At 40.0% G+C, this 12,692-nt stretch overlaps 1 protein-coding gene across 5 annotated transcripts in view; it reads right to left on the bottom strand.

The window, feature by feature from the left end:
• Positions 1-12,692, bottom strand: part of AFF1 (ALF transcription elongation factor 1) — a 188,799-nt gene that overhangs the window by 95,913 nt on the left and 80,194 nt on the right. For all 5 annotated transcript variants that reach the window (XM_081960189.1, XM_081960190.1, XM_081960192.1 and 2 more), the window contains 2 exons: positions 8,631-8,751; positions 6,189-7,061 (listed from right to left, as the gene is read on the bottom strand). In XM_081960189.1, the coding sequence (XP_081816315.1) occupies positions 6,189-7,061; positions 8,631-8,751 (994 nt within the window). The remainder of the gene's footprint in view (positions 1-6,188; positions 7,062-8,630; positions 8,752-12,692) is intronic.

Raw genomic sequence — 12,692 nt, 5'->3', positions numbered from 1 at the left:
GAAGAGAAAGTGAGAGAACGCTTCCCAAAAAATCTTATTTAAATAATGTTATTCTTCTTTTTGCTGATTCTTACAATAACAATACAACAATATAATGGCATCTGAGGACAATCTAACCAATCCATGCAACTACAATTCAAAAAAAAAAAATCACACCTGATGGGGTTACTCAATTGCTAAAATCCATGCCCAAGGGAGCATTTAAGGTTTTTACATCCTCTCTATTCAGCAAGGAGAACAAGGCAGCTCACAACATACAAATATTACATTTTTTAAAAGCACTTTCAGTTTCAACACTCAAAGTGTATCAACAATAGGTTGAAACTGCACTTCTAAGTGATAGCAAGCTTGAAAATAGCTAATCATTATTTTTAAAGTGCATTCTCATTCATACTCATTCATACTCACTGTAAAATCACTTTGCTGTACAAGATAAAATACAAGAGCAAAACCAATGAAAACTTTACAAAAATGCATATTCAAAAAAAAAAACTAACATCGAACAGTATATGTAAATTTATTTTAAAAAGAATTCAGTTGGCATATTTTTCACAGGAATATGAAAGTGTGCATTAAGTCCTACCAGTTGTATAGCAAGACTTAAATGACCAAAATAAAAGACAAAGGGGAGTATTTGAAAAATATAAAGGACAGCTTTCTAAAACAAAGGACTATATAATAAAGAACATATAGTTACTGTAATCGAAATCTAATATAGAATAACACATTTTCAAAAAACATGTTCTCTGACCAGAACTGAAGCCAATGGATATTATTATATTAAAACCTAAGGGGAAAATCCCCAAATAATATACACATAAAATATAGATGTCTAAGTATAAAAAAGTTGTCTATTCAAAACTACTTTCCTCAGGAAATGTTCATTTTCTTCACAAGAATAATTGTGAGGCATCATGAAAACCTTCAAAATGTAGGCCTTGTCTTCACAGACAGCCCCAATTTTTCCAAGTGAATCATTTTTTAATATTTATTCATGTAAAATAAATTATCCAGCGGAACCAACATTAAATCACTGCAAACGGTGCTAACCTAACTCAACTGTTTAGTGATACTGTAATAAAATAATCAATGAAGTAATGGAGGAGACAAAATGGTCGCAAATATGAGCTTCCAGAAACTGTTAGAAAACCCTTGATAGGTGATATTTAATTTATAAAATTGTTAAGGAAGAATGCGACTACTTTTGCAAATGTATGAGGAACTTGCCACAAAATACAATCCTGAACAGCTTGTGGCCCAATCAGCTATGCCACCCAGTTACCCTGCAGTAAGAGGGGCAGCCAAATCAATAAATAAACAAATACACAAACAAATAAATAATTTTCATCCTATTGACTTTAGCAACATGCTCAGCATCTGTGGCTACTGAAAACGATTATAAGGAAGTATAATTAGTATTTGCTGTATTCACAACCTACCTTTTCTTCAATAAGTACTTCATGACCTGTAGAGTATTAAAAGATCATAGGCCTAGATATAGTAGATTGTCTAAAGCATCAGGGAGCACTCAACCACTTTGTAGCACTCAACTGCAAAGGTGGCCCTTTTTGGATCTTAACTCAGCTCACTACAATATCTTTGCGTACTGATGAGCGGCATCACAACACATCGGACAACATTGCAACCTCACGTTTGCACCAACTTCTCTTTAAGAAAAAACTGGACGCTGCCATTCCCTAGTTAACACTGAAAATGACATATATTAACTTAACTAAGATGATAATGATTTCAAGCACATGCACACTCAGAGACCTTCCATAAACCTCCTGGTGAAAACAACAATAAAATTGGCAATAGAAAGGAATAAAAATTCATGGCAGACTGAATAGCAGACGTGACGCCAACATCAAAACTTACAAAAAATAGATGCTGTTGTTTCAAAGGGCACAGTTCTTAGCTTATTAACACAACACCACTACAATATTACGGGTGCTTCTTACTAATTATATCGCTTTACTACATCTTTCCTTGTTTGCAACGTTTGCCTGTCCCCTGCTCCCAAGTAGTATTCAAATGTTCCTTGCTGGTTCTTGTTTTCATCTTTTATTTTTAAGATGGCAAACATTGCACTAACACATAGAATGACCCAACAGCTTCTCGTCGGGCTTTATAATTTCTCTCTACATCAAATTCGGCCTATTTTAAAACTAAAAGCCAAGTTGGTTATTGCTCCAAGCAAGATAATATCTAATCACCAGCAGTCTAGAAAACAACATAAAAGATCAACAAAATCATTTTAATACCCTTCTTCTCTCTCTCCCTGTTTTATCTGGGTGACATTCACCTTTCTAGCTTGTTAAGAACAACAGCTTAGCAGAAGGATTACCTCTGAAATCAGTACACACACTTTATGTTTACCAAAGCGAGGTGCGGTACATAGCCAATCCAGAAACTGCACGGAATCCTTCCACTTGACTATACTGTTCGACACAAGATCCTTTTGTGAGATTGTAGAAAATGAGAGAGCTGCATTTTAGACGGGTTTTACTGAAATTTGGCTTGCACATTTGTTTGCACTACTACCAAGGTACATTCTGGCAAATAGGGGAAAAAATAGAAAATATATTTCTCCCATAGGGCTACGGTGATGAAGACCTCGTTCCTGCAAAGGGATTAGCTAAGCAACTTGGCAGCTGAACAGAGACAGCCAGGACAATTCGAACTGGGCCTTCATCTGTTTAAAAACGATTTTCTTAGATTCGTAGGAGTGTTCTAAGATGAAACATTATACGCATTCAATGTGGGTTGAATGGAATCAATGCCCATACAATTGGAGCTAGCAGCTGCTACATTCATTTATTTGTTTTTATACTATCAATCCCCTAATTTGGTGAATTTGAGAGTAGAGGGCAGGGATGCACCCAAAAAATAAATGCAGCTTATGAATCACTTGAGGAAATCCCTTTTTCAGCTTGCCTGCCCACACACACCATCCGGTTCTTTTACTTTTGCATGGTCTTTTGATTCGGGATTTTTTTCAAGGAGAAAAATGGATGTCTAAAGTTGTGGAGAGGCCGGATTCCCCACAAACTGGGATAATTAGTTGGCTTTGTGCATTTAAAGGTAAAGGTAAATGTTCCCCTCGCAAATATGTGCTTCCTGATTCTAGGAGCTGCTGCGCATCTCCGTTTCAAAGCCAAAGAGTGAGTGTTGTCCGAAGATGCCTCCGTGGTCATGTGGCCGGGATGACTAAACGACGAAGGGGCACGGAACGCGTTACCTTCCCACCAAAGTGGTCCCAATTTTTCTACTTGCATTTTTACATGCTTTTGAACTGCTAGATTGGCAGAAGCTGGGACAAGTAACGGGAGCTCACTCTGTTACGTGGCGTTAGGGATTCGAACCGCCGAACTTCTGATCGACAAGATCAGCGTCTTAGCCACTGAGCCACCGCGTCCTGCAAACATGCATTTAGGGAAGGAAAAACTATTCGGAGGTTTTCTTTTTAAAAAAAATAAAAACAGCATGTTATTTTGGCGACTAGAAAATTTTTCTTTCTTGGTATAATATATGAGAAGACAACTCTTCAAATGGTGGTCTCTAGAAAGTTTTTTCTAGGAAGGGTACAGCCCAAAAAATAAATGATGCATAAAATAAGAATTGACATTTTCCTAAATCCCAACTAGTTTTTAATTTAGATTATTGGTGAAAACGGTTTTGATTCAAAACAAACACTAAATCAATTTTTACAGATGTGACTCATACACATGCAAGTTCACCTACCACAACAGGAAATGAAATTATAACAGCAGTTTCATGGCAACATTAACTTGAGTTGATAAACCAGAGAATTGCACATATCTCTGTTTGCTGCAGACTTCAAGAGCCAGGTGTGCATATCAGGCATAAGCCATGGTTGCTTAATAAAAGCATCATTACTCGTTGTTATTTCAAATTCGTGTTCCCATAAACATACATCACAGCCCATGAGCAATTGTGCCTTTGCATTGCTAGACACTTCCAGCTTATCTGCAATAACACCCACAACCACTGTTAAATAGTAATAGCACACAAAAGAAAGAATCTAAAATCAGCAAGTCAGGAAAGAAAGGTTAATAATAGATATTTTCATAACTCTGCACGAGTGAATTTCCTTTGGTTGATTCAAGTCATTTGTTTTTGGAGCACAGAGCTACTCATTCTTCTCTACTATCACCCAAATGTCTGTATCCCAATAACAGAAAACACAATTTCTCTCAATCTAAAGTTAAGGGACATACATTTAAAACCAACATATAGAACATAACTTCCTTGTACTAAATTCTTCAGATTTTGCTTGTCTAAAAATTCTTAACTGGATGGTCTTATTGATCTCGACAGCTGCTAAGCTTTTCTGCTCAACTTTCCCATTATTTAGAAAATATTTTAACATTACAGAAATAGATCATTTTATAATGACTCCTCCATTAAGAAGAGCAAAATAAATTAGGTTTCCCAGGGAAGTATCTTTTGTATCACAGCATGCTTAAGTCCAAATGTGTGGCTACTTGAATCCCGGAATTGGGGAGATGTCAGCCTTTCAATCAACCAGAAGACTGACACAGAGTTAGTGTTTCTGCAGTACAAAGTGATTCATAATACAATTCTCCACAATAGATTAATGGGAAAGACAATTCCTGTGTTCAGCTGGAAAAAGCTTCACTTTTCAGTGCTGCCAAGAGCTGAAAACTGTCAACAGTTAATTCACAGCTGCAAGTGACATACAAGCGTTGAAAAAATTCAATGAGCTAGTCATTATTTGATGAAAAAAGTGATGTCAAAGGAACACAAAGGGGAGGCAGAATGGAATTTTGTGCACTGTTTTCGAGCAAAATCTCCATAGTATACAACTCAATCACAGTTAGCCCCATATCAAACCTAGGCCAAGCGCCTATCCTTGTTAATGGCAACTCTGGGAGATCGATTTGAGCTTTTCGTTCCATTACTAATTCGAAACGCTTGATTCTGCAAACGCGTTTTGAAAAATAATTCTAGTTGGCTCTCCACGGTGTTTGAATTTTAACTGCTGCTTTTGTTTCTTTAATATTCTTTATCAGTAATGCTTAAGAGCACAGCAGTGATTTTAATATATTATTTTAACTCTCTTTTATGAAGTGGTTTGGGGAAGAAAGGTGGGGTGGGGAGAAACTTGTTCTAGGAAGTGAACAAGATCAAAACTATTTGGCTTAATTGCAGAAAAAGAAATATCCAGGAAGTTTGTAAGTGCTTGAGGCTTAATTCCGCTAATACTATATAGAGCTGCAGATTTTTATTATAGACAATATAACAATAATAATGCCTGAACTTGACAGCCAATTGAATCCTACTATTTACTAGAGATGCCACCTAGCACAAAAAAAGAAAAATGAGTACATCAGTACGTATGGGCGCGCGCACGCACACACACTCACTCACTTTTGAGTGAAAAGTGGCATCACATTCTGGCCACCTTGTACAACAGTGCTTGCTCAGATGACAATTTTTTTTTAAATTCTGGGAAACAAAATTATAACAGACATTGCCATCTGCCACTATTTTGCCCTTATTTAAAATATGTCAAAATCTATCCTTTAACATGGGGGCCCTCAACTCCCAGTCCGTGGACTGACACTAGTCCACGGTATGCCAGAAACTAGGCTGCGCAAGTAAGTGAAGCCCCCTCCATGGGATGCCAGCAGCATGTGAAACCACGTGTTTCCCCCACCCCACCCCCGGTCCACGGAAAAACCTCTCTCCACAGAACCGGTCCCTGGTGCCCAAACAGTTTGGTGGGGGCAGTTTTAACAGATGCAGGAACAGACCTATTATATAGATATTATCCTATTGAGGGTTATGGCTACTAGTACCAGAATCCCCGACAAACTATCCCATTCTTGGTTCCTGTTGGAAGAAGATGCTCCATTAAAAACATGAAACACTCAGTACTACTGTCTTTCCTAAGTTTATGCATCCTTTGGTAAGGTGAACTATTGAGTGCATAGATCCACACTAGCGCTGAATAGCAACCGATTCTCATCTTAAAGAGCTCCATAAAGAGAACTTCTATGGAGCATGTTCAGTTCTAATTACCGTCCTACTTAAAAACGCATGACCATACCCAGCCTACAATTGGATGTTAATTATAAAAATAATTGTGTTTGGTTTTGAGGCCAACGCACAATCAAACCGAACACAGCTAGTACACCGACCTCAATTGGTTCCGCGGGTATTTTCAATTTGGGCAAGTTGGTCTTGACGTTGGTTTTTAAGTTTGTTATTTTCCCATAGGACTGTTCCTGGTATTCCTCTGGCAGTGGCTTGAGTTCAGGGGACTCGTCTGGCACCTGGTCTTGGCCATCCATTGGTCTAACGTAGGCAGTGGGTTTCTGCTGTATTGCACTGGTTTTTGATAAGGATGAGGGAAATGTCTGGTTGGAAAGCTGAGCATTGACAGCTACAGTAGCGGTCGAAGTGTCCTCGTTTTCACTACCACGTGTGCTGGTCAGGAGCTCCTGAGACGGGGAGCTACCTTGCCCACGCTTTTCGATCTTACTGCTGAGGGATCTGGAACTGACACACTGGCCGGAATGTAGAGGGGACAGAGGTGGTACAGGGGAAGACAACGCAGACAATAAGGGAGAAAGTTCCATAAGTGAGGGTCGTGTCTCAGGTGCAGTAGCTTTTTCGGTGGACTTTTTACTTTTTGGCTGACATCTACCGCTTTGAAGTCCTTCGGTCTTGCAGCTCTTTGCGGCACCTGGCTTCTGATAGCTAGGCAATCTGGCGCTTTGTGAAGCTGGCTCCACTCTCGAGTGAATTTTTGGATAGGAGCTGCCTCCAGACGGCACGTCCGAGCTATGAGGTCCCCCGTGTTTGCGGTGGTGGCTGTGGCTCTGGAATGGGGCACCAGTCTTTTCAGAGAAGAGAGGGCGATCGACTTTAGATGGGGGGAACAGAGGCATAACACTTGTAGGGATCCCTATGAAATTCTGATAGAACTGGTTGACGATGAGCTCTTTCATCTCTTCATAATTGCCAAACATTTTCTGAATTCGGCTAGACAATTCATCGGCTTTGTTATTCTGAAATGAGACAGAATGCCAAGGGGAAAAAAAAAGCAGTGAAGAAAAAAAACCAGGAAAAGCAAGAAAAAGCAGAAATAAGATACGAAGCTATGAATTAAACCCAAAGAGCTGACTGTCCATCAGCCTAAGAGCTCACTGATCAATTTGCAACCGTAGCTCAGGTTTTCTAAGAACCTGCAAACTACAATGGCTTGCAGGGCGTTCTTTGTGCAAAGGTGCAATGTCATGCAACTAAAATTACTCCACTTCCTCCAGCAGTCCTTTGAGGGTAGGCTGAGCCTTTTTAACATATTGCTGTTAAGGGAGAGGAGAGTACTAGAGTCCCAGACAGATATTTCTATTTTTTGAGGCAATAACCCAAAAATAGATGGAAAAGAAATGGCACCACAAATTAAATAAAATCTAAATATAGGTACCTTAACTATGTGGCAACAACAAAAAAGTGAATACTCCATGCATTTGGAAAAAGTATTGAATATCTTTTGTATTCACTGATCACAACAGTAGGGGGGAGGGGGGGAAAGGAAAGGCTAATTCTTGACAAATTATCTTGATAAATCATTGGCCTACATAGAACTGCAATTTCTGGGAGTAAACTATCTTCTTAATAGGAAAGGCTAGAGGTAAGGTCTTGCTTGGACTTTGGGCAAATGAAAGGATGGTTCAAGAATAAAATGGATATAAATTTTACAGAGGTTAATGGCTGTCACAATCACGGGTAGAACAGCGATACTAAGGTCTGGAAAGGTGAGGTTTATTTATTTACAGTATTTAGATAATTTATATGGCCGCCCATTTACTTTCAGAGACTCTGGACAGCTTACAAAAAATAAAAATAAAAACTCAATTAAAAAAGAGTGAAAACAATAACTCCCCCCTCCCCAATGACAAGAGGCAATCAAACAAGCCGTTTGATGAGTTCCATCCCACTCTGGGTTCCCCAGGCCAGTTGGCAAAACCAGATCTTTGAGGCCTTGAGAAAGCGTATCAAAGAGAGGCCAGCCTAATCTCCACAGATTTGATATTCCAAAGGGAGGGAGCCACCACGGAGAAGGCCCTTCTCCTGGGTTCCGCCAGATGTATCTCTTTAGGACCCACAGCATTCCCTGCTTCTCTGGTCTAGCAGATTGGGTGGATGTAACCAGGAAGAGATGGTCCTTCACATAACCTGGCCATGAAGAGCTCTAATGACAACCAATGCCTTGAACTGCACCCGGAAGCAAATCTGCAACCCGCAAGAGAGATGACACAGGTGCACACCTGGGTCTGCCCAAAATCATATGGGCTGCTGCATTTTAAACCAACTGGAACTTCTGGGTGTTTTTCAAGGGCAGCCCCATGTAGAGCACGTTACAATAGTCAAGATGGGAGGTGACTAGGATAAATGTCCTAAGTTTTGCAAAAGCTTAAACCACCCATACTATATATTTGCAAACAAAATAAACTGGCTTAGCATGAAGGATAAACCAAATCTAACTTTCAAATCCTCTTGAAGCAAAGAGGCAAACTGGAACATATAAAACTATCAGCTCACTCTATGATATAATGGAGATACACTATGGATACCTTGTAAGGCGCTCCAAAAAGGGGAATATCTGCAGGGAACGCTTCTCTCTCTTGATGAGCTTCCTGATTTCGCCTTTCTTTTGCTTGAATGCGGAGCAAATTTCTCTCTTCATTGTACAAGCTGTTGGGAGAACAAGCATTTCATCATGAAAGCAACACATTTTCAACTGACATTTTTAACAATTTCAAAGGAAGTTGGGTAACTCAGCAACTCAGGAAACAACACATAACGGTTAGTTTCACAGCACCACATATATCCACTTAGCTATAGACATACAGATAGATATGCAGAAAAACCTTGGGGGGGGGCTGGGGGGGGCATAGCAAATCTCGGAATGGTTGTATTTCCCAAGGTTACCAAATCATTGTTCAATATGGCTTTGTAAGTTTGAAGGTTGCATAGTTATTCATGATGATCTTCATTTCAGCCACTTTTTGGATCCAACCCTTTAGGAAATAATAGCTTTCATGCTCACAGGGTGAATGGAAGAGGTTAATATTCTAAACTGAATCAAGAAGAGTTGCTTACTTTAGCAATATAAGATCCAGTTCAGGTCTGAAACTTACACAACTTATCTGACACAACAGGCAATTGGATAGAGGGAAGGAATGTTATGATATATGCAACAGCTTCTTGGCTTTTCTAAACCTTACACAATTTCAACATCTACCTTAACAAATTTCACAACAGTTGTCTTTGTGTCTTAAGGCCCAAGAATATCCAAGAAGGATGAATGCCATTGTATTTACAAAAAGTAGTTATTTACAAAAAGGACTTATTGCTCTCCTACCTTGCAAAAGGTCACTTTTAAATGCTGCTCTATTTCCAATCTTTACGAAAAGATTAAACAAAAAGAAATACGATTCTGAAATTTCCCTAAGTCAGGGTTTTCCATGACTGAATGAACTGGCGTTTTCCCTTCCAATGTTTTATTCTAAGGGTGACATGATAGCAGTACTCCAGTATTTAAGGGGTTGGGACAAAGAAGAGGGGGTCAACTTATTTTCCAAAGCACCTGAAGGCAAGACAAGAAACAATGGATGGGAACTAATCAAGGAGAGAATCAACCTGGAGTTAAGGGGAAACTTCCTAACCGTGAGGACAATCAACCAGTGGAACAGTTTGCCTTCAGACGTTGTGGGTGCTCCACTCCATCACTGGAGATGTTTAAGAGAAGACTGGACAGTCACTTGTCTGAAATGGTATAGAGCACAGGTGTCAAACTCAATTAAGTCATGTGACGTATTGAGACTTTTTTTTGCCTTTGGGGAGCCGAGGTGGGCGTGGCCTGCACGTGAAGCATCCGGACCACAGGCGGCCAGTTTGACACCTCTGGTATGGTCTCTCCAGAGGGTTGGACTAAAAGACCTCCAAGGTCACTTCCAGTTCTACTCTGATTGATATTCTATTACAGTTATTTTTAAAAAGGGGGGGGAGGGAGCAACAAGAGCTGCAGTGGAGCAGTGGTTAGAATGCAGTACTGCAGCCTACTTCTGCTGACTGCCGGCAGCCTGCAGTTCGGATCTCACCAGGCTCAAGGTTGATTCAGCCTTCCATCCTTCCAAGGTCAGTAAAATGAGGACCCAGAATGTTGGGGGCAATAGGCTGACTCTGTAAACCGCTTAGAGAGGGCTGTAAGGCACTACGAAGCGGTATGTAAGTCTAAGTGCTAAGTGCAATTGCTATTTCATAGGTAAAAAGCATGCAGGATAGCCCTGACCTATGGCATCTTCCTATATGGCCTCATATATCCCATCTCTTCTCCCTCCATATATATCCTTCAGTGTTCAGGTTTTCCAGCTCTCCTCCCAATGCAAATGTTGACCACAAATGGCAAAATGTTGGTGGAACGCTCTCTGAAAAGAGGCTCAGTTTTCATCCACCATCATGAAATTTCAGTGTTTCCTTAAGCTCGCCCCTTACATAAAAGCCATGGTTTGTCAGCATTTTTCTTGCAGAGATCATGAAAGCTGCAACAAATCCTGTTTCCCAAACAATGGCCTCTTTTGGTTTCCATCCTTGGATTGGATGTGCAGTTTTACTACATGCAGGGGGGGGGGTTGGGGGAAAGGAGCTTCAGCCTTTTCAATCATTTTCAGTTGCAAGCAAGTTAATTGAAAAAGCCTCCGAATGTTGATATACGTGTGAACCTTATCCTTTAAATCAAACCTCTATCCACAATAAGAATAAAAGACAGATATGCAACATCAGGAAAAACAAGGTTATGTAAGAAACCTGGCACGGTTCTCTGGGAACCACAATCTGATCTGTACTTTTCTTCTGCTTTCAATATTTTTAGCTATATTAATTTACAACACCTAGTGGTGCTAATATTGCAGCCTTCGGCCAACCTTAGCTGATCTTGAAGCAAAAGACTAAACAGATTCAGATGAACAGGATGGGTAATACCGAAAGCCTAAGTTAGACTGAAAATGTTTTTTTAAAATATTAAATTTTTGAAAAGCCAATTCCATAACATTGCTTTTTTTTTGGGGGGGGGGGGGTTGTTGTCCATATAGTTTGGCAGAATTGAGCTTGACTGAAAAGGGAAGCCGCTTTACCAATTTTATAGGTGTAAATTAATCAGTAAGGATTCCCAGGTCTTATCGCATTCGGTAACATTACCAGATCTATAATTAAGATTGTAATTAAAGGCTAGTGGCTGAGAGGGGAAAAGGTGATCACATGTCCTAGCTTCAGCCTAATCCTACCAAGTGAATTACATGGTTGTTTAAAATTGTTGGTGTCAGATTAAATTTATATGATATACTTAAGATACTGGGTAGATATCCGGAATGTTTTCACAACACAGCGAAGTGACTTCTTGCCAATTCCTTAGTGCCATTTATAGCCCTTTAAAAAAAACACCTCACTTTTCATGATCCTGTAATCCCTTAATTTGGGGTAGAGTTAAGGTGACTGGATGGAGCTGACCATTTACTGGCCAGATGCCCTTCCTGATGCCAAGCAGAGTTCACAGCAGAGATTTGTTCTTTGCAACCTAGGAGAGAAATATCTGCTGTTACTGAGGTTTGAACTCTCAACCTTCCGAGTGGGAGGTGAGCATCTTCACCACTAAACCACCATACCGCTCATATCGACAGCCATTTCTACTGATCAAAATCGTATTAATGAACGCAGTCGGCTTTAATAAGTTTCTTTTCTGTGCATCAAATTGTGCCTGCATGAAGGCCTAACTCTACAGAATTATCAACAGTAATGGCAAACAGAGATTGTAATTACCATTGAATAATTTTAGCTCACCTTTTTATTCCCAATAGGTAAAGTGTATTCCCTATTGTCAAAGTTACCCAAAGTAAAATTTCTACATATTGATCTGCCCTCCATTATCCCCCTCTTGATAGTTATACCTGTTGATAATAATTCCATAATGTTGAGGTTAGGCTGATAAAACAGTCCAATCAGGGGTGGGATTCAGCTGGTTGGGACCAGTTCACACAAACCGGTAGTTCCAGCGATCTGTTGGCTCCACCCACCCACTCCTGCGCTAGTCTGTCCTAAATTTCCTTTGTTTGAAGCCCAGCTGATGGGAGTGGCAGAGCGATTGCTGCACCTCAGCTGTTTTACTCCCCGGGGCTGCAATAGAAGGTAAGTTTTAGAGCAGTTTTGAAATGAACTATGCCCACTCAGCAAACTGGATGTTACACTGGTTGAATCTCACCACAGAGTCCAATTCATAACTAATGAAAGTGGGTTCCATAAAAAGCTTTCTTTCAGAAAGCTACTCTAACCACTACATATCAATGCTTCTCGTGTCATTATTTCTAAAAAAATATTAGCAGAGTAACTAGCAGGGTCTCAGCTTGGGAGACTGGAGAGATTTTCATGCTGGGAGAATCTTATCAATAAAGACAGCTTTTGTTCCATGCAATCCGATCCATTCATAAGTTCTCATTTACATCATCTCTTTTCTACGCTTTCCCCAAAAGATCAGGCGGTCAGGCATTTAGAATAGGAGCATCGTTTTGGTCACCGCACCAAACGTTCCATCTTCCTCGGCAAACAGGTCCCCATGTTCTACCGCAATTTTTGTTTGAGAG

The sequence above is a fragment of the Natrix helvetica genome (genome assembly GCF_964273705.1).
Source record: "Natrix helvetica genome assembly, chromosome: 7".
Taxonomy (NCBI): Eukaryota; Metazoa; Chordata; class Lepidosauria; order Squamata; family Natricidae; genus Natrix; species Natrix helvetica.
This window is presented reverse-complemented; position numbering and strand designations above follow the sequence as displayed.